Below are 19,383 nucleotides of genomic sequence, written 5' to 3' on the forward strand. Positions count from 1 at the left end.
CCCCCGGGGTGCAGGCTGCAGGATGTCTTCCGAATCTGCTGTGACCTTGGTCCAGGAGTAAGTAGTTCCTCTCCCCGCCTGGGGCGGGGATTGTTGTGTCTTGTTTTTGGTGTCTTGTTTTCTTTCTCCTCCATGTATCTTGGCAGGCTCTCATTTCTGTGACTGTTGGCCGAAGAGAATGTCCCGGAGCTTCCAAGAAGGGAGGGGACTCGGGTTGGCTAATCCCCGGATGAACGGTGCTCCATCCCCACCCCCATCCCTTGTCGCGGTGTTAAGGAGCCCAGAGGACCCCCCTCACCCGGACTCTGTTTTCCCACCTCACGCTCACGAGTTTGCCCAGTGCTACTACTGGCCTCAGCCGCTGACGTCAGTCCTGTCACCACCTGGTCCTTCACAACGGACACTTGGAGGCGGGGCCACGGGTGAGGCTATCCAGGTTCTGGTTCCAGTTTCTCTCCCAGGCGCCTGGCACGTGCAGCCCACTCAGCGCCTGGCGGCGGGAAGCCAGCTCACTTTAGATCAGTCACCGGGGTCCCCGCTTTAGAAGGGTCCCCACCTTAGATCGATCACTTGGACATTAAGGCACGTTTTAGCGTCTCATCTTAATGATTATGTCCACTCGTCCATTTGTGTTTTCTGCGTCGTGTCATTGGATGTAATCCTCAGAAATAATGCACACTAGCCTCTGACAACCATGAAGCAATCTGTTACACGTGGGTCTGAACTTGCAGACTCGGTTCAAATATCAAATAAATCTATAACAGAAGGTAGCCTCTGGAGGTCTCCATGTCATGGGGGGACCCTTCCCTCAGCTCTCTGAGGCCCGCTCAGCCCCATGGACTGGTTTGTGGAGTGACCATCTATCGGGCACCTAGAAGATAATGAACTCTGCTCCTCTGCCTGCCCCGTGAAACCGGAAGCTCCTCGGAGGCAGCTACCGGACATGAGCTGGACGCAGCCCCTGTTCCACATCCGGTGTGGGCCCCACCAGGATCCCACAGCCAGCACGTTCTCTGCTGGCTGAGGCCTAAGGTTCGGGCCCTCCCGAGCTTTGATGGGAGGGAGGGAAGGGTGCTGGAATGGGAGCCAGTAGTCTCGGGTCCTTTTCCCAGCTCAGTCATCCCCTTTGTCAAACTGGGCAAGCCCCTTTCCTCCCGTGCCCTCCACATCCCCAGCTGTGCAGTGGGCACTTCCACTCTGCTCCCATCCGTCCCTTGTAATTCCAACAGCCAGTCTCCAGGGCTCTGCAGAGGCAGGACTGAGAGTCACCGTGGGCAGGCCTGACCCAGCTTCTAGCCCCTTTGGGCTGGAGGTGCTGAAGGTGTTGGGGTCAAGGGCAGAGGCTGGGGGAGATGGGCAGAGTTGTCTTCAGATTCTAGCTCTGCCATTTATTTGATGTGGACCCTCGGTTTCCTCATTTATAAAATCAGGATGGTGTTGGCGACCTCACAGGATTGTTCGGGGGCTTACTCAGCTTCGTGATAATTTTGCTGGTAGGTGGAGTTTTTAGCAGAGGGCCTGGCTCCTGGAAATCAATAAATGATCTATCTTCCTCCTGGCCCAGCAAGGCTTGTGCTGGGCCAACGTGGGCCCTGGGGGAGGGGTCTCTTGGTGAAGAAAAAAGGCCATTGTCGGGGGCTTCCCTGGTGGCGCAGTGGTTGAGGGTCCGCCTGCCGGTGCAGGGGACGTAGGTTCGTGCCCTGGTCCGGGAAGATCCCACATGCCGCGGAGCGGCTGGGCCCGTGAGCCATGGCCGCTTCCTCTGATAAAGTTTCAATTAATATTGAGAATATGTCTTTTTCTTTGGTCTAATATAGAGACTTGTGTGAATATTCAAAACTAGGACAGGTTGTTCTATGTCTAAACCTGCCTGTGGAAGTGTTATATACATGAAGAAATAGAAGACCTCTGGATTTCAAACATAACCACACCTGTGAGAAGTAATTTAGAGACTCAAAAAGCTTTATAATTCTGATTCTTACTTGGTAAATTGTTCCCCTTTCTGATAATGTCTTAATAAACTTCTCTGTATTTCTAAAAGTTGTAAAGACTCAGGATTTTTTTATCCCACCATAGAAGGGTCATTGGAACTTCCCATTCTCCAAATATGCATCAGGATAGAATAAAATCCATCCCTTCACTGAATTCCTTAAAAAAATGTTTTTACCCACTACTGGGCATGTGCCCTGGGAAGGCCATAGTTCAGAAAGAGTCATGTACCAAAATGTTCACTGCAGCTCTATTTACAGTGGCCAGGAGATGGGGGCAACCCGGGTGTCCATCGTCAGATGAATGGGTGGGGAAGATGTGGTGCATGTGTATGGTGGAATATTACTCAGCCATAAAAAGAAGCAAAGTTGGGTTATTTGTAGTGAGGCGGATGGACCTAGAGTCTGTTGTGCAGAGTGAAGTGGGTCAGAAAGAGAAAGACAAATACCGTATGCTAACACATATATGTGGAATCTAAGGGGAAAAAATGTCATGAAGAACCTAGGGGTAAGACAGGAATAAAGACACAGACCTACTAGAGAATGGACTTGAGGATTTAAGATCTTTTGTTCTAGTTCTGTGAAAAAAAAAAAAAAAAAAAAAGGCCATTGTGTCAGACCTTGGCCTTAACAATGAGTCCTTACCTGCTGCTTGGGCACCTCCTCTGGGACACACCAGAGTCTGTCCTTGCTCCCTACATGGGACTTTGACCCCCCAGGTGACCTCAGGAGTGAGTCAAGAGTCCCTCTCTCTTCTGCCTCTGTCGTGGGATTTTTGACTGGGAGGCCAAGCAGCTGGGCTGGGCAACCCCCTAGAACACCCTCCTTTATCTCGAGAGTAGAGGTCTTCCTCTCCTGTCTGGTCTGGTACCTCCCCACCAGTGCCCGCTGCCCCGCCTCAGGCTTGGGGTGGCCCAAGCGCCGGATCTGGAGCTGGTTAGCTTTTGGAAAAAAACAGCAATGTGGAAACACCGCCCACCCACTTCCCAAAGCCTGAGTGGAATGAATGAACAAGTAGTGGGAGGCCCAGCCGTCCCCCCGCCTCCCCCCAACTCAGGGCTCTTCACTCCATTTAAAACCACACTGGTGGCCTTTTCTCTGATGATAACAGCAGTTTGGAAAACTTGGGGAGATTCAAAAAGTAAAGTAAAAATACCCTCACATTCCACCGAGAACAGCTCCTGCTAACATATAGTGAACAGCCAGTGGGCACTTTCCAAGTGCCCAGGAGGTACTTCTGTTAACCCCAAAGCACAGATGGGGAAAATAAGGCCCTGGTGTGGATGGAAGCCTTGGATGGGGGTTCCCCGAGGAGTTGCTAGCCCAGCACTACTGGACCCTCACTGTGTTCCTGGCACATGGCAGGTGTCTCTCTGGATCTGTTGGGAAGGGGCCAGAACAGCTGGGATCGCTCCCTGCCTTGAGTACTGGCTGTATTTCCCCAGAGCGTTCTGTCTTCCACCTGTCTTTCTCACCTGGCCTGTCCCCTGGGAACCTCTTCACCCTCCAGCCTCAGGGGCCTGCCGGGGCTCTCCCCTCCCCTGGCTCTCTGCTCTTGGGAAGCAGGGACCAAGCAGCTATACTCCCAGTGCGGTGGCGCAGAAAACACGACTTGACTTAGGGCCAAGGCTCCTGAGGGCTGAGCAGTGTCCCCACGCTCGCTCCCGAGACACTCTGTCCCTTCGCCATTCAGAAAGCGTCATTTCAGGGAAGGCCAGTGGCGGCTGGGTTTCAGAAGCAGCAGCCAGGCCGGCCCCGTCAGCTGCTGAGCAGGGCTGGTTGGAAGGGTGGGTGTGCTGACCGCCGGCCTCCGCCAGCCGGCCTCAGGCACCAGCATCTTGAGCCTGGGGGTGGGGAACAGGAACCATGGCTTCCCTCACCCTCATTTTGAAGACCCAGGCCCCCGCTCTAGCCCCTTCCCCTTTCTAAGATTCCCCCCTTATCTTCTCTCTTCCTCTGAGCTGCAGACAGATCTGTAATCCCTTCAGGACCTAGAGAGTCCCAGGGGATCAGAGCTTGGGGGGCAGGGGCGGGGGCCCAGGCAATCCTCTGAAGCCCTCTTCCACCTTTGGAATGCAGAGCTCAGAGTCTGTCTGATGTGCGCGCCCCCAGACCCACCTTGCATCCCATCCCACCCAGATGCTGCTGCTGATGGCCTGGGCACTTTCTAACCCTGCCTCGACCCAGGGGCAGATATGGGTTGGAGGTTACAGTTAGCTGTGGCACCTGGGCAGGGACTCGGGTGTCCTCCTGCCTGCCCAGACACTCCTAGGACACAACTTCTGGGCACCTCGGAAACAGCCAGCCGGGAGTGGTTTCTGGAAAGAAACTGCAAGGAGGCAGTTAAAGATCTTGTAGGAGATCAGAAATGGCTAATCCTGGATTAGCTGGGGGGATGGACCCAGGGTGTGGGGCAGAGACAAGGGCCCCACCCAAGGACAGAAGTGAGAGGGGGTGGGGTGGGGTGGGTGCGTTGGGGGCCGGGAGTGGGTTTTCTCTGGATGGGGCCGGGGGAGGAGCTGAAGGCCAGGATTCGGTTTTCTCTGGGCTGGGAAGGGTTAAATCCTCCTGGGCCTCCCAGGCTCTGGCCACTCTCCCCTCCTGACCTTTCTCCTCTCCAGCCTCAGGCACAGCCGCAGAGCCACCCGTGCGCCCTGCCTCGTCCTCATGGCCTACCTGAGCCCCTCACAGCTCCAGAAGGTAGGGCCCTGCTGGGTGGGTACCCCGAGGGTCAGGTAAATGTAGGGGGCCCCTCCGGACTTGGAGTAGTCCCGGGGAACTCGACCCACCCCCTTAACGTTTTTCAGAAGAGGAAACTGAATCCCAGAGTGGTCGGTTCACAGCCATGACCCCTAACTTCTGCACACACAGCCAGGGGCCATTCAGGCCAACGCACCGCGGTTGGGGTGGGAACGTTTGCGTGAAGAAACCAGAAGAAAACACAGGATCCTGTGAACTGGGGGCGGGGGAGGGGGGTCTGAGAAGAGGCGGGGCCGACGAGGGGCGGGTCCACCCGCCCCACCCTACCCACAACCCACCTCTAGCGCGGGGCGGGTGGGCGGGCAACCACCCGGTGGGCGCGTTCAGACCCGAAAAGGCTAACCCGTGGGAATCAGAGAGACGGAGACTTTTAAAAAACATGACCCTTGTTGTTTGTTCCTGATGGCAAGAGGAAAATGCAAAAAAATACAGGAAAGCTCAAAAAAGAAAATTTAAACCCACCTATAGATTCCTATGCTGAGACAATATTTTGACATACAGCCCTTGAATCTCTAAAAGTTTCAGGGGACTTCCCTGGCGGTCCAGTGGTTAGGACTCCGCGCTTCCACTGCAGAGGGCACGGGTTCAGTCCCTGGTTGGGGAGCTTAGATTCCACAGGCTGCGCTGGGGGGCCAAATAAACAAAATGAAAGGTCCATCACAATACACAAAAGCTGCTGCCGATTGCTTGCTTGCTTGCTGTATGTTTCATAAAGGAGGCACTACTGTGCTCCCCATCTGATAGCCTGAGAGTCAGAGAGGGGAAAGCACTTGCCCAGGTTCTCACAAATTAGGATACTAATTTGTAGTTGGCTTTTTTTTTTTTTTTTTAAACTCACAATATGTGTGGAACACATTCCCATGCCAATAAATATTTTTCTGTCAGCTGTGTTGTATTTCAGGTAGATAAAACGTATTTTGTGTGATAAGTTCACCTGTGTGCTGGTTTGTTTGATATCCACCTCCTTCCCTAGACTAAGTTCTGAGAGGCAAGCATCATGGCTGGCTTGCTCATGACTGAATCTCCAGCTCCTAAAACCATGTCTGGTGCACGGTAGATGCTCAGCCAATATTAGCTGAATAAATGAATGAGGTTGTATTCCCTGGAAGGTTAGGGCGGGGACACCTCCCCTTCCACTTCCCCTTCCTTCATTCAAGCAGCCAACACGGATTGCTCTTCACTGGGTGCTAGACACCATCGCCAGGGAGGGGGGCAGAGCAATGAACAGGATGCTTTGTCCTGCCTCCACACGGCTTATGGTTTGGGGAAGGGTCAAATCAGTCCTCATCAAGAGCGTTTGAGGGCAGGGAGAAAGAAGCCTGAGTCTCCTTCCTGCCTGCAGTTTCAGGAGGATGGATTCCTGGTGCTGGAAGGATTCTGGTCTGCAGACGAGTGTGTGGCCATGCAACGGAGGATTGGCGAGATAGTGGCTGAGATGGATGTCCCTTTCCACTGTCGCACGGAATTTTCCACCCAGGAGGAGGAGCAGCTGAGGGCCCAGGTAGGTGCCTGGAGCAGGTGAGAATGAGATTTGGTCTTTGATGGGTGGCTCAGTCCCCAGCCAGAGCAGCAGTCTGGAAAGGTTAGGACCCCAAGGCCCATGGGCTCATGCTGATAACGAATCAGGCCCCAAGCTTTCTGTGGGACGGGCTCCAGGCTAAGTGTCTTATATGCATATTTCCTTCACTCCCTACTACGAATTTATGAAGTCAGCATTATTGCCCCCATTAGACAGGTGGGGTAAATGAGGCTCAGCTCACTTGCCCCAAACTACACAATTAGTAACTGATAGGGTCAGAATTTGAACCCAGATCTGCCTGATACCAAGTACATGCTGTCACTGCTCTGCTGTACTTTCTTAGAAGTTTTCCTGCCACAAAGAACCTCTTTGTGGCCAGCAACCCAGCATGAGCCAAGTGATTCTGATGGGCCCACCTGGGTAAGTCATCCCCCAATGAGACAAGGAACTGCTTGTTTCCCCCAGTGACCTACTAGGACTCAGTACAGCTTGAGATGGGTAAGTTGAGGCCCAGGGGTTCATCCACACAGTTCTCTTAACCCTTCATAGGCTGAATTTATGAGCCTGCCTGCGAATGGGCCCCCAAGCCAAAGCTGTGGTCCAGGCTCAGTAATGGGGCTCACGCTTACTCATGGCAAGGAGCTTCTGCCATCTGGTGGGCATAAAGGGAATTACAATGACTAGAAGGCTTGCAACCCAGAGAATGGGGACTTCAGAAAGAAAAAGGGTTACAGAATGACACTTTCCTCCAAACAGTCGGTTTCATTTGGCTGCACTGGTATTCAGTAAACCCTCAATATTCACTACTGATACTGTGAAAGACTTTGAAATTCGTTTTTTAATTAATTAATTAATTAATTTTTGGCTGCGTTGGGCCTTCGTTGCAGCGCGCGGGCTTTCTCTAGTTGTGGTGAGCGGGGGGGGGGGGGGGATCAATCCCCTATTGGGTTTTTAAAAAAATTTTATTTATTTTTGGCTGTGTTGGGTCTTTGTTGCTGCACGTGGGCTTTCTCTAGTTGTGGCAAGCAGGGGCTAGCCTTTATTGTGATGTATGGGCTTCTCTTTGCAGTGGCTTCTCTTGTGGCGCACCGGCTCTAGGCCGCCAGCTTCAGTAGTTGTGGCTTGCGGGCTTAGTTGCTCCATGGCATGTGGGATCTTCCTGGACCAGGGCTCGAACCCGTGTCCCCTGCATTGGCAGGCAGATTCTTAACCACTGCACCACCAGGGAAATCCCTGAAATGGATATTAAAAGAAAAAAATATTGGCGGTGTCCTGTCTAGTAGTGCTCCGTTCCAGCTTACCAGCACCTTTCATTGTTTTTGAGTTATTATACAACTCTGTAAGTTATATAGAACTGATAATAACTCACATGATACTCGTCCATAGAAATGGGTATGAACTGGGCCCGGCAGGATGCAGTTATTGCCCTTGTGGATAGATTCAGTTTTGCCTTGATTTGTAAATTCATTTCAGCGTTTCTTATTGCCTATATTTGTGTGTTTCTCGGAATTCTCCTTTCAACATGTTTCTGGTTCCCGTGTGAATTACTGAGTTAAGTAAAAATCTTTGACACGCGTGTAGCGTCACTGTCTTTATTATTATTATCAGTTATGCTTCCCAGACCTGTTCCCCTGCTAGTGCAGAGGAGTTAAGAATGTTGAAAAAAAACTTTTAGTTTTCAGTGGGAAGGGCGTGGAAAGGGCCAGACAGGTCACTGAGTTGAGCCACGCAAGGCACTGTGACAGCAGATGTGTGCAGTTGAGGGAGTGCTGGGGCTGTGCCATATGGGAACCCAGGTAGGGGCATTGGTGACGCTTAAAGTGTACTTAACGTCGCCATGAAGGAAGATATATATGGTGATCATGGGTGGCTAAAGCCACAAGGAAAACATGGGGCATCTCCCTGGAGCATCATTTTCTTCTTTCTTTTAAATTAAATATTTATTTTTGTGTTTGGCTGCGTCGGGTCTTAGTTGTGGCACTCGAGCTCTAGAGCATGCGGGCTTAGTTGCCCTGCAGCCTGTGGGATCTTAGTTCCCCAACCAGGGATCGAGCCCACGTCCCCTGCACTGGAAGGTGGATTCTCAACCACTGGACCACCAGGGAAGTCCCTGGAGCATCATTTTCATATGCTGCTAAGAAATTTAAAACATGATATTAAAATTAACAAGAAGGGAGTTCCCTCGTGGCCTAGTGGTTAGGATTCGGCACTGTCATTGCTGCGGCCCGGGTTTGATCCCTGGTCGGGGAACTGAAATCCCAGAAGCCACAGGGTGTAGTCAAAAAAAAAAAAAAAAAAAAAAAAAAAAAAAAAAACTAGGAACTCAGGGGGGGGGTTTCATAGATATTACATATGATTGAGTAGAAAATTAATGAACTAGAAGATAGGTTAGAAGAAAATATCTAAGCTGAAGCACAGAAAGTCAAAAAGAAGGAAAAAAAAAAAAAAAAAAAAAAAAAAAATCAATAAAATTAACAAGGAGAGGTTATTAAGAAAAAAGAACAAGATTAGTAATAGCTTACATTTATCAAGCATTTAGCCATGTCCTTGCTGGATGTTTTCTATTTAGCAGCAGTAGTAATAATAATAATAAAGGCAGATATTCACATGACACCACATTCCCAGGACTGTCCTTATATGCCTTATATATACTGATTCATAATCCCTACAACACCCTATGAGATAGGTGCCATTAATAGCCTCTATATTTTATGAGGAAACTAAGCCTGGAGAGGTTCAGTAATGTGGTTGTGATTACAGTCAGTTAGTGGCAGAGCTGGGATTTGAACTCAAGTATTGTAGCTCCAGGGTCTGTGTTCTCAACTTCTATAAGATTCAGCCTCTACCTGAACCTGAAGCCTCCAACAATCCAGGGAGGTCAGTTCTATTATTATTCCCCTTTTACAGATGAGGAAACTGAGGCTTTGAGAGGTAAAACAAGTGGCCCAAGGCTCCCTGGGAACCAGGCGTGTTTGATCTAGTACCTGTGTTTCATGCCATTATGGAGTATGAGTCATGTGATTTATTTAGAGGTTTCTAAGAAATTCCATGCTTGTAGCTTGGTGCCTCCAGGTCCTTGCGGTTCCTCAGAGGCGTCTGCAGCTCTGTGGGGTGGGAAGCATCTGAATCCTCTTCCTTCTCTGCCAGGCCCACCTGGGACCCCCCTGATGCTCTCTCAGCCCCTCTGTCGTCCCCTCTCCACAGGGCAGCACAGACTATTTCTTGAGCAGCGGCGACAAGATTCGGTTCTTCTTTGAGAAAGGCGTCTTTGATGAGAAAGGTTTGGAACTGGGGCCCTAGAGGCGGGGGTGGCTGGACTCCAGTCCTTCCAGCTTGACCTGTCCCTTGTGCCACAGGAAATTTCCTGGTCCCTCCGGAGAAATCCATCAACAAAATTGGCCATGGTAAGCAGGGGCTGGAGAGAAACAGGTCTGAAGAGTTTGGGGGGCCATCCCCCAAAGCACACGTTAAGGTAGTAGCCCAACAAATGGCATTTCTGGGTGCAGGGTCCTTCTTGGGCCCTGCTCTCCTGCATCTTATGATGCTAATCACATGACACTGCCACTGTATCACTGGGAAGAGGGGTCCATTTGAGCCCACCCTCCATGCAGATGGGTGTGTGCAGGCTCCTCAACTCTCTACTGCCGGGCCTGCGGATGATTCAGGCCCCAGGCATGTGGGGATTCTGGGTCCCATTGCTCCCTGAAGGCTTCTTAAGGAACACCAAACAACGTCCCTGTTCCAAGACCCCTAAACCAAGCTAGGAAACCCTTTTTTCTTTTTCTTTTTTTTTCAGGATCGCGCATTATAGTTATTTTGTAGGGAGTTCCCTGGCGGTCCAGTGGTTAAGACTCCGTGCTCTCACTGCCGAGGGCCTGAGTTCGATCCCTGGTCAGGAAACTAAAATCCCACAAGGCGCGTGATGTGGCAAGAAAAACAAAAACAAAAACAACCCTTATAATTTATCTTGTAGACTGATTTTTAAACATGAAGTTATATCATGGTAGCTTTGTTTTTTTTTACAAATTGTGGTAAAATACATATAATAGAAAATTTACCATTGTAACCATTTTGAAGTATACAATTCAGTGGCATTAAATACGTTCAACCCTCACTTTTTTTTTTTTTTGCGGCTCCGGACGCGCAGGCTCAGTGGCCATGGCTCACGGGCCCAGCCACTCCGCGGCATGTGGGATCTTCCCGGACCGGGGCATGAACCCATGTCCCCTGCATCGGCAGGCGGATTCTCAACCATTGCGCCACCAGGGAAGCCCAACCCTCACTTTTTGTAATAACAACAGTAGTGAATAATGAGAAGAGTGACTGTTCAGTGCCTGGTCCTGGGCTGTGCTTGCACACGCGTTAGCCCATGGAGTCCTATCACAGCCCAGGAGGCAGGGCTGATCCCATTGTACACAGGAAGAAACTAAGGCTTAAAGGAGAGAAATCGGTGCTCAGAGCCCGACAGAGCAAGCGGCAGTACCAAAATTGCTACCAAGTGATGGGTCCCTTGGAGTCCTTGGTCCTCTGAAGGGCGGCCAGTCAGGGCTAGAAGGTCAAGAATAAGGTCATAGGTCAGGTGAAGGCATCTGTGGGGCCCATTTCTCAGTTATAAGCAAGCAGAAAGCTTAATGCACAGAAAATAGGTGAGAATATCAAAGTGAGGCCTGACCCTGGGTGCCCAGGCCTAGGCGTGGGAGGCACGCATGGGGACTGGGGACTGGCTCTTCAGCTCACCTCTGTCCTGCAGCTCTGCACGCCCATGACCCTGTCTTCAGGTGTGTCACACATTCCCCCAAGGTGCAGGTGAGCAGAGGTGTCGGTAAGGGTGGGCCGGTGGGCCATATGTGAATGTGGGCGGGCTGGCCATGTGACCTCTGCCCCCTTCCAGGCTTTGGCCAGAAGTCTGGGCCTCCAGATGCCCGTGGTGGTGCAGAGCATGTATATCTTTAAGGTGAGCTCCCCGTTCTCCCCAGGCCCCCACTTACCCTCTGTAAAATGGGCACAGTGCTCATAGACCAAGCCCTTCCTTACAAGGGCCGCAAGCTGCCTACTGAGGAAGTATTATTAAGTTGGCAGGAGAACATGAAAACCGGTCTCCTCTGGTTAGGGTGCCTGGCACTTAGTTGGGGCTCCGTTCGGGTGCCGTGGAAGGAAAGGGGATCCTGAGGCTGCCTCCTCCCTTTGTTGGCTATTGAAATGCTCTGCTCCCAGCTTTCAAGGCCCAGCCCAGTGCCACCTCCTCCAGGAAGCCTTCCAACGCCCTTGGGAAGAGAGGACACATCTCTGATCCTGGAGCCCAGAGGCTTAATCGCTGGCCTGGGCCCCAGCCTCTCCCGCTGCCCCTCACTTCTGCCTTGTGTTCTTGTTAGGGACGTGTGTGCTCAGACTGGGAGCTCCCTGCCAGGCAGGGTGGCTTTTCTCTTTGCAGCCCTCCTGGGCCTGGCACATAGTAGGTGCTCGATAGCTGGGTGCTGACGTGGAAGCCTTGCAGATAAACACCTGTGGCGGGGGGAAGAGCATCCCACTCGGAGGACTCAGGGCAGCCCCTGCCCCTCCCCGCTCTCCCTGGCCTCACCTGGCCCCTCCTCTCTCCTGCAGCAACCTCACTTGGGCGGCGAAGGTGAGCCAAGAGTAGGCTGGGGGGCCAGCGAAGGCCCCAGCGGGAGATCTGGGACTTTAGTGGTTGTCAGGTCTCCAGAGGGAGGGAAGGCGCCTGCCAAGACGTCCATAGACAAGAGCCTGGGCCAGCGGAGGAGGAGCCATCTTCTGCTGCTTCCTGAAAGAGTGGATGCCAGCGGGGTGGGGTGGGGTGGGGGGTGGTGGAGGGGGGTGTCCTGGAGCCCTTGACCCAGTGGTTCCCAAACCTGGCAGCGACTCCTTGCTGGTTAAAAATACAGATTCCTGGGCCCCATTCCCTGAGATCTTGAGTCAGGAGGGTGGCAAGGTCCTGGGAATCCGTATCTTACCAAGTTCTCTGGCGGACTGATTCAGCATAGAAACTGCTGATCTGATTACAAACCCCCTGGATACCCAGATACGCTTTCCAGCCTCCCTCATGGGTGATGATCTACTTCTCTCAAATACCTCCGGTGACAGAGGGCTCACCACCCCTACAGGCAGCTCTTCCTTTCCTGACATGAGCTCAAGTCATTCCCCTTGTGAGGCCCCCTCCTCCCCACCATCCAGCCTGAGGACAGTCTCCGGAAGGGATGGCCATCCTCTCCCTGAGCCTTCTGTGCTCAGTCCAGCACCCCCAGCTCCTTCAGCCATTACTCCTCCAAATGTTTTGGGGCCCCCACCATTAGGACACCTTCATCTGGACACTGTCTGGATTGTCAAAGTCTGACTTAAACTTTGGTGCTCAGAAAGCACACAGTTCCCCAGGAAGGGATGAGGTGAGACTAGCACCCTCTTGTTGTTACAGACTAAGGTCCTCTGTTCAGCGGTTCTCTATCCTGACTGGGCCCCAGCATCACGCAGGGGATGTTTACAATGTGGATGCTGGGTCCGTTTCCTGCTTCACACCCAACTTCCAAGTCTTAGACCACTGGTGGCTTACACTGGACCATCTGGTGGCTGGAGGTGCTCTCACTGGTTAAGGACGGCGGCTTGAGTTACCTGGCTGGAATTAAACGATAGCAGCTGCTTTTCAGGCAGCGATTACATCAGGCCCTGTACTAAGCACTTTTCCTACCCTGTCTCAGAATCCTCCAGCAACCTCGTTAAGGTTAGGTTATCGTTGGGGCTGCTTTATGGTTTAGGAAATTGAAGCTTGAGAGGTGAAATCTCTTGCCCAGAGTCTCCGGGCCAGGAAGCAGTGAGATTCTAACTGCTCATGGGAAGGCTGGGTCTGGAGGGCCCTGGGAGGACCACGGAGTGAGTAGCAACGAGGCCAAGGTGGGGTGAGGCCAGGCGCCTCATGCCCAGGCGGGCCTGCTGCAGTCTCCCCTCACCAGGATGCCTCCTTCCTGTATACGGAGCCTCTGGGCCGGGTGCTGGGCGTGTGGATTGCTCTGGAAGACGCCACGCTGGAGAATGGCTGCCTCTGGTTCATCCCTGGCTCCCACACAGGTGAGGCCACCTGCCTCTCCCTGCCCACTCATCCCCACCCCCCACAGGGGAGGGACCCCGATTAAAGAGAGGCTAAAGTCCCCACCTTGGCCCGCAGGTGGAGTGTCGAGAAGGATGGTCCGGGCGCCTGCTGGCTCGGCGCCTGGCACCAGCTTCCTTGGGACCGAGCCAGCCCGGGATAACAGCCTCTTTGTGCCCACACCGGTGCGGAGAGGTAGGGGGTGTGCAGAGGGGCCCGGAGGCCACGCCTGGGGGTCTGTGCTTGCTCTGACCAGCCAGCTCTCCTGAGGGCTGGGAAGTCACAGCATGAGGGAAGGTAGGGCTGGCTGGGCACTGGGAGGTCTGAAAGCTGTGTGGTTGATGGCAGGGTCTCCCGATCAGGCTGGAATCCAGACCCTGCTACATCCCGGCTGTCTCTGTGAGCAAATGACTGAACCTCTCTGAGCCTCAGTTTCCCCAAACATAAAGTAGGGAAGCCAGTGAGATGTCATATGTACAAGATGGTGCACCACAAGTGCTCACAAATCCTGGCTGTAAGCACACTCTTCCTTTTAGAAAAGGGAAAGTGAGCCCCAACTCTGCACTCCCGGCTGAGGCCCCAGCTGGCTGGCATGGGACAGAGAGCTTCTGTCTGGTTCTGCATGTGCCATGGACGTGGATGCCCTTGCTGAGGCTTGCCAAGGGCACGGGCCACAGCGGAAGGGACTTGACTCCAGGGGAACCCACGTCCAACAGCACAGCCTCTGACGCTGGGGCAGACTCCAGGCCCCTGAGCGTCCAGGGATGGGAATGGGGATGAATAGCCCACGACACCGCTTAAGGGAGGGGCCGCCCACCATGTCCCTTCCTGCCTCGGGTGCGCTCTTGACCGGCTGTGTCCCTGCCAGGGGCCCTCGTCCTAATCCACGGAGAAGTGGTGCACAAAAGTGAGCAGAATTTCTCCGACTGCTCACGCCAGGCCTATACTTTCCACCTCATGGAGGCTGCTGGCACCGTCTGGAGCCCAGATAACTGGTAGGTGGCAGGGTGTGTGTGGGCCCCAGACAGCTCCCAAAGAGGTCCTGGAGGCTGGGAGCAGTGCTACTAGCACCTCGAGGTCCTCTCCCCATCCCCTGCAGGCTCCAGCCGACAGCTGAGCTGCCCTTTCCCCCACTGTACACCTAAAGGCCCTCTGAGGGCAGGGACGCCACCCCCTCTTGGGAGAAGCTGTGGGCCACCAAAGCCAGCGCCTCAACCCACCGCCCAGCTGCGATGGGGAATTCGTGTCTCTTCTCCAGGGCTTTCCTTCTGCTGGTGTCTGTGCAGACAGGCAGGCATGAGCAGAAGGCTGGGCTGGGTGCCTTCCCCGACATCTGTCTCTGTCCGTCCCTCTACCCCAACACAACCTCCCCCTAGAGGCAGCCTCACGGCCATGAAAGGGTTCTGGCTGTTTCTCTGCCGGCTTCTCACTCGTCGTCTCCCCTCTCACATGGAACTCTTGGTCATTATGGTGGGAGACACTGAATAAAAAAGACTTCCAAATGCAGCATCTTCATCCTTCTTTCCCAAGCAGCCTTCCTCTCAAGATGGGAACCCTGCTGAAAATCATCGCAGGTAGCCCAGCCCTGCCCTGTGAGGTATGCACGATGTTAATAACAGTAAGTGACATTTAGTGGGCATTCATGGTGCCAAGAGCTTTCTGTGCTTTATCACTGGATCCTCACCCCTCTCAGGTAGGTGCTGATGAGGGAGCTGACACATGGGAAGGTTAAGTGACCTGCCCAAGTCCCACAGCTGCTCAGGCATTTGGCGAGGTCAGCCAGACCCAGAGCCTGTGCTTCTAACCTCTATGTTCCCAGTTCTCCTTTCCTGGGGAGGGAAAAGTCCAGAGCCTGGAATCTAGTCTGAGATTCTGGTCCTGGCTCTGTGACCAACTCGATTTCCGGCCTCAGGCCAGGCCCTTCTCTCTGGGCCCATTTGGCCGCCTGCACCATCAAGGGGCCGGACGAGGGCCTCCACAGGTCCCTCCTGTTTGGACATGCTTGGCAGGCACCCAGAGCTACAGGAACAACTACCAAATCTGAAACCTGCCGGCGGGGGTCTGCTCAGAGGTTGCAAACTGGGGGCCACCAGCCGATTTCACAATGCAGAATTGTTTTGTCTGGGCCTCGGCATTTTAAAACAAACAAAAAACCCACAACATTTTAAAATTGGGAGATTTCACGTAACAATTCAGGTTTCTAAGCTTCTTTGAATGAGCAGGTCAACAGCCCGGGGGCCTGTGGTCTAGCCTACTTACCACTGGCTGGAGCTGCCTTCTTACAGGCACACGTGCTCTCCGTTTCCCTTCCCTGTCCTCCTTCATTGCATTACCCGCCTGGCCTCAGCGGCCTTATGATTTTATGACCTTGATTTCCAACCCCCACTCTGTATGGGAACAAACCACGCAGGGAGTCAGTGGGGCAAAGCCAGCACTCATATACGCTACACCGTAACATGGTGTTGCCTCCTTCAGCGAGCAGTCGCGGGGAGCCTGAGCCAAGGGAAGGGTTTGTTAAGGCTCCTTTGAGCCCAAAACGAATGTCTCAATACTCTCCTCTGAGGGAAAGGGCTTGGCAGTGATGCTCAGGCAGAAGCAAGCTCCCAGAGCTGGGCTCCTGGCTTCCGGCCTTGGTGGGCCCAAGTTCTCACCTCTTCCTGCCTAGGCCCCTCCCTGTCAGGCTGGTGGGAAGTGGGGAGAACCCGGTCCAGCCTTGAGAAACCTGCTGTGCTATCTTCTCACTGATGGGAAATGTTCATCCATTCAGCGAAGAGGTCTGCCGAGTTCCTGCTATGTGCCAGGCTGTGCTGGCACTGGGGGATGCGGTGGGGAACCAGGGAGAGCTGGACTCTGCCCTCACAGAGAGCAAGGCTGGAGCATGCACTGCCCCCTCCCCCCACCCCGGAATAGCGATTCTTAACGCTCAGTAAACTTCACCAGACCTTGCCTCTAATTTCTCGCCAAGAGAAGAGACCAACACAGGTGTGGACATGACTGGAGGGCGAGAGGTCTCAGAGCGATTCTGAACTCTCAGTAAACTTCACCAGACCTTGCCTCTAATTTCTCGCCAAGAGAAGAGACCAACACAGGTGTGGACATGACTGGAGGGCGAGAGGTCTCAGGAGGGACCCCTTGACAAGGACCCTGTGCTGTCCAGCCTGTCCTTCATCAGCACCACTCGGCCAGGCGGCAGAGGCCTTGAGGCCGGGTGGGGTTGGCTGAGACAGGTAGTCAGCCCAGGACGGACCCTCTTCCTCCAGCCCTTCCAGGGATTCAACAAACAGATCCCATCTCCCGCTTCAGCTCTTCCTAGCCCAAATGGGAGAAACCACATGCGCTCGGCTATTTTCCTCTTGTATTCTCCTCTGAATGAAGCCAGGGGAGTAGGGTCACTCTGGTCTCCAAGTACAACCCATATAACCCTTTGGTTTGCCTGGCTTTTTGCTGAGATGAGGACTGGCCTTGGGTAAACAATGACACTTTCCCTCACTTATGTGACACTTCCGCACTTAAGTGCAGGCTCTGGGCTGGTCGCCTCACACACGTCACCTCGCCAGAACCTCATGACACCCCGTGAGGTGCAGGTTCTTATTATTCCCGTCTTGCAGACATGAGAATTGAGGCCCAGAGTGATTAAGCAACTCACACAGTTAAGAAGTGGTTCAGCCAAGGATTCTGACCAGATGAGTCTGACACCAGAACCTGAAGTGTTAACCACTCTGCCCTACGGCCTCCAGTGTCCACTCCGGCCCCCCGGAGGACTGCAAGGCGAGGGGGGGCCCTATGGCCCACTCAAGCTCTTTGAGCTGTTGCACTATCCGTTAAGCCTTTTTGCTTTTTAAAATATCAGCAAAACTAAAACCGGGAGTGCTTTGATTTTTATTTTAAATCTCAATCAACTGAAAAATTAAATCTGCTTCTCCCCTCCTGGCTCTTCAAGCCCAAGTGGCTGGCTGCTGTGGGGACCATTTGTCTTCCCCATGTCCCTGTTTCCTTCATCGCTGCTGCACAGCACCTAGGCCATCAGTAATATCAGGAGGTAGAGAGGCAAAAGGAGATTGTCTATCTGCGTAGTGTATGCTTCTAGGAGGGACACGGTGCTGATGGACCCCAAAATCCAAGCATAACTGTAGTTTAAGTCCACTCCACTGTCGAAGATTAAGATCAGAGCTACAGAAATGATCTGGGCAAATATAGATGTCATGGTCCCCTCAAAAGTCTTTTTAGTTCCAGGCCAGCGGATCTCCCCCATGGTGCTGCCGAATATGGAGGCCACAGTGTCGCCCACACCGACGGCCAGGACTCCTGCATAGGGGACTAGGGCCCTGGCTCCCCCTAGGCTACCCTTCTGTGTGCAGGGTCTGGGGACTAACCAAATGGGAAGAGACATGCCTAGGAGCAGGTAGATGTGGGTCAGGATGAGCGGTCCACTGTCTCGTTCGTCCAGGAAGAGAGACAGGAGGCTCCGCAGAGCGTGGCCCAGGGGCTTGATGCGAAAGTAGCGCACATACTCTAGGAAGATGAAGACCGCCAGACATATGGTGGCGGCCACGTAGAGCAGTGGCCGGTCCAAGATGATACCTGGGATGTAGGTGGCTACCACAATGAAGTGGAAATACTTGCGAGCAATGGTGGGGGCCTGGTGCTTCTTGGACTCGGAAGATGACCGCTTGGCATTCTGGTATAGCACCACCAGGCAGGCTAAGGTGGCCAGCAGAGACCAGTAGGCTAGGAGGTAGACTCGGGTCTCTGTCTGGAAGAGGAACTGAAAAAGCCACAGCAGGGGGTTCCTGCGGATGAGCCGGTGCAGCCAGGGCAGGACCACGCCAAGGCCGAGTACACAGGTCATGAGGTGGAAGAAGAGGGAAGAGGCCCAGGTGCCTGAGTCCATGAAAACAAAGAGGGTGCTGAAGAAGATGCCCATGAGCACCATCCCTACCACCACTACCAGCAGGAAGAAGTCCAAGGGGTCCCCCTGGCTTTCCACCGCAGTCAGAGAGCGCTTGACGAGCTGGTTGAGCATGAAGCTGATGCCACCCAATACCAGCAGAGCCTCTCCAGGGGTGAAGCAGCGGGGCAGCAGATACAGCAGGATCATGTTGAGGTAGACAAAGATCAGCAGGACCTCCAGGACCTCGATCACCTCGCCTACACTCAGCGAGTGCTTCATGATATAAATGATGACGCCTCCAGCCAAGCCCGAGATGACACAGGTGTTGGTGGGCACTGGGCGAGTGATGCCCAGTGCCAGTACTGATGAGAAGAGGGCCACTGCCATGCCAGTGGCCGCCACCACAATTCCAAACCGCTCGAAGTGTGGGTTCCCCGCAGCCTGGCAGCGCTCCTTCATAACCAGCCCGAGCAAAGGCATGACCACCGAGGCGGGCAGTAGGCCACTGTTTGCGGACATTCGAAACTGGAAGACAGCGCTTCCCTGCTGTAGCAGCCGGTCCCACTTGTATTGGACGTAGAAGGCCTGCACCGCGAGGGCCACGGCGCACCACGAGTATCGATCCCACACGGCTGCGTGGATGCTCAGCACCACTACGAACACCACTGCCGCCTCTGCCAGCACCGAACCGCTCAGCGGAGCCCCAGGCCCAGGGGCCGGGGAAGCGCACTCTCGGGTCATATCTTTAGACCTGAGACTCCGGGTAAACTGGGGTGACTAGGAACGCCCTGGACTCTGGGCCCTTTAATCCCCGCCAGGCAGAGAGCGGTAGCTTCGCCCAGCCAGCACCTTCTCAATCCGTTCTCCAGCTGCGAGAAGGGAAGCTCTACTGTAGGCCACTCTCTGACGACTGGGAGCTGGCGTCGGTCTACCCTCCACCGCCTCACACCTATGGCGTAGACGTCGCCCCTCGGCCGCCTCCCTCACAGCCTCGGCCGTCCTACCCCGGAGTTCCTCACCTCTCTGGGAATCGCCATGTTGGCCCCGCCCCGGGGTCACGTGACGAAAACCCCGACCACGCCCTGGAGGCGAGTGATCACGTGGGCGTGGCGTCGGGGGGCGGGGCTGAACC

The 19,383-nt window shown here is 53.8% G+C and overlaps 2 protein-coding genes across 3 annotated transcripts; one reads left to right on the forward strand and one right to left on the reverse strand.

Annotated features, from left to right (window-relative positions):
* Nucleotides 1-4,633: 4,633 nt before the first annotated feature.
* On the forward strand, nt 4,634-14,866 carry PHYHD1 (phytanoyl-CoA dioxygenase domain containing 1). 2 transcript variants are annotated; one of them, XM_007471798.1, is made up of 11 exons: nt 4,634-4,688; nt 6,091-6,249; nt 9,472-9,547; nt 9,624-9,671; nt 11,018-11,073; nt 11,159-11,221; nt 11,869-11,890; nt 13,213-13,341; nt 13,439-13,555; nt 14,229-14,355; nt 14,460-14,866. In XM_007471798.1, the coding sequence occupies exons 1-11, from the start codon at nt 4,656-4,658 to the stop codon at nt 14,503-14,505; spliced, it is 876 nt and encodes a 291-aa protein (XP_007471860.1). In that variant the 5' UTR covers nt 4,634-4,655; the 3' UTR covers nt 14,506-14,866. The 2 variants fall into 2 exon arrangements, with proteins under 2 accessions (XP_007471860.1, XP_007471861.1); XM_007471799.1 differs by lacking the exon at nt 11,159-11,221 and having other exon boundaries at nt 14,460-14,505.
* A 2,322-nt stretch (nt 14,867-17,188) lies between these two features.
* On the reverse strand, nt 17,189-19,370 carry DOLK (dolichol kinase). The gene has a single exon (XM_007471800.1). It carries the CDS (start codon nt 18,990-18,992, stop codon nt 17,376-17,378), a length of 1,617 nt encoding a protein of 538 aa, XP_007471862.1. The 5' UTR covers nt 18,993-19,370; the 3' UTR covers nt 17,189-17,375.
* Nucleotides 19,371-19,383: the final 13 nt, after the last annotated feature.

Source organism: Lipotes vexillifer, unplaced genomic scaffold (genome assembly GCF_000442215.2).
Source record: "Lipotes vexillifer unplaced genomic scaffold, Lipotes_vexillifer_v1.1 scaffold98, whole genome shotgun sequence".
In the NCBI taxonomy this organism is placed as follows: Eukaryota; Metazoa; Chordata; class Mammalia; order Artiodactyla; family Lipotidae; genus Lipotes; species Lipotes vexillifer.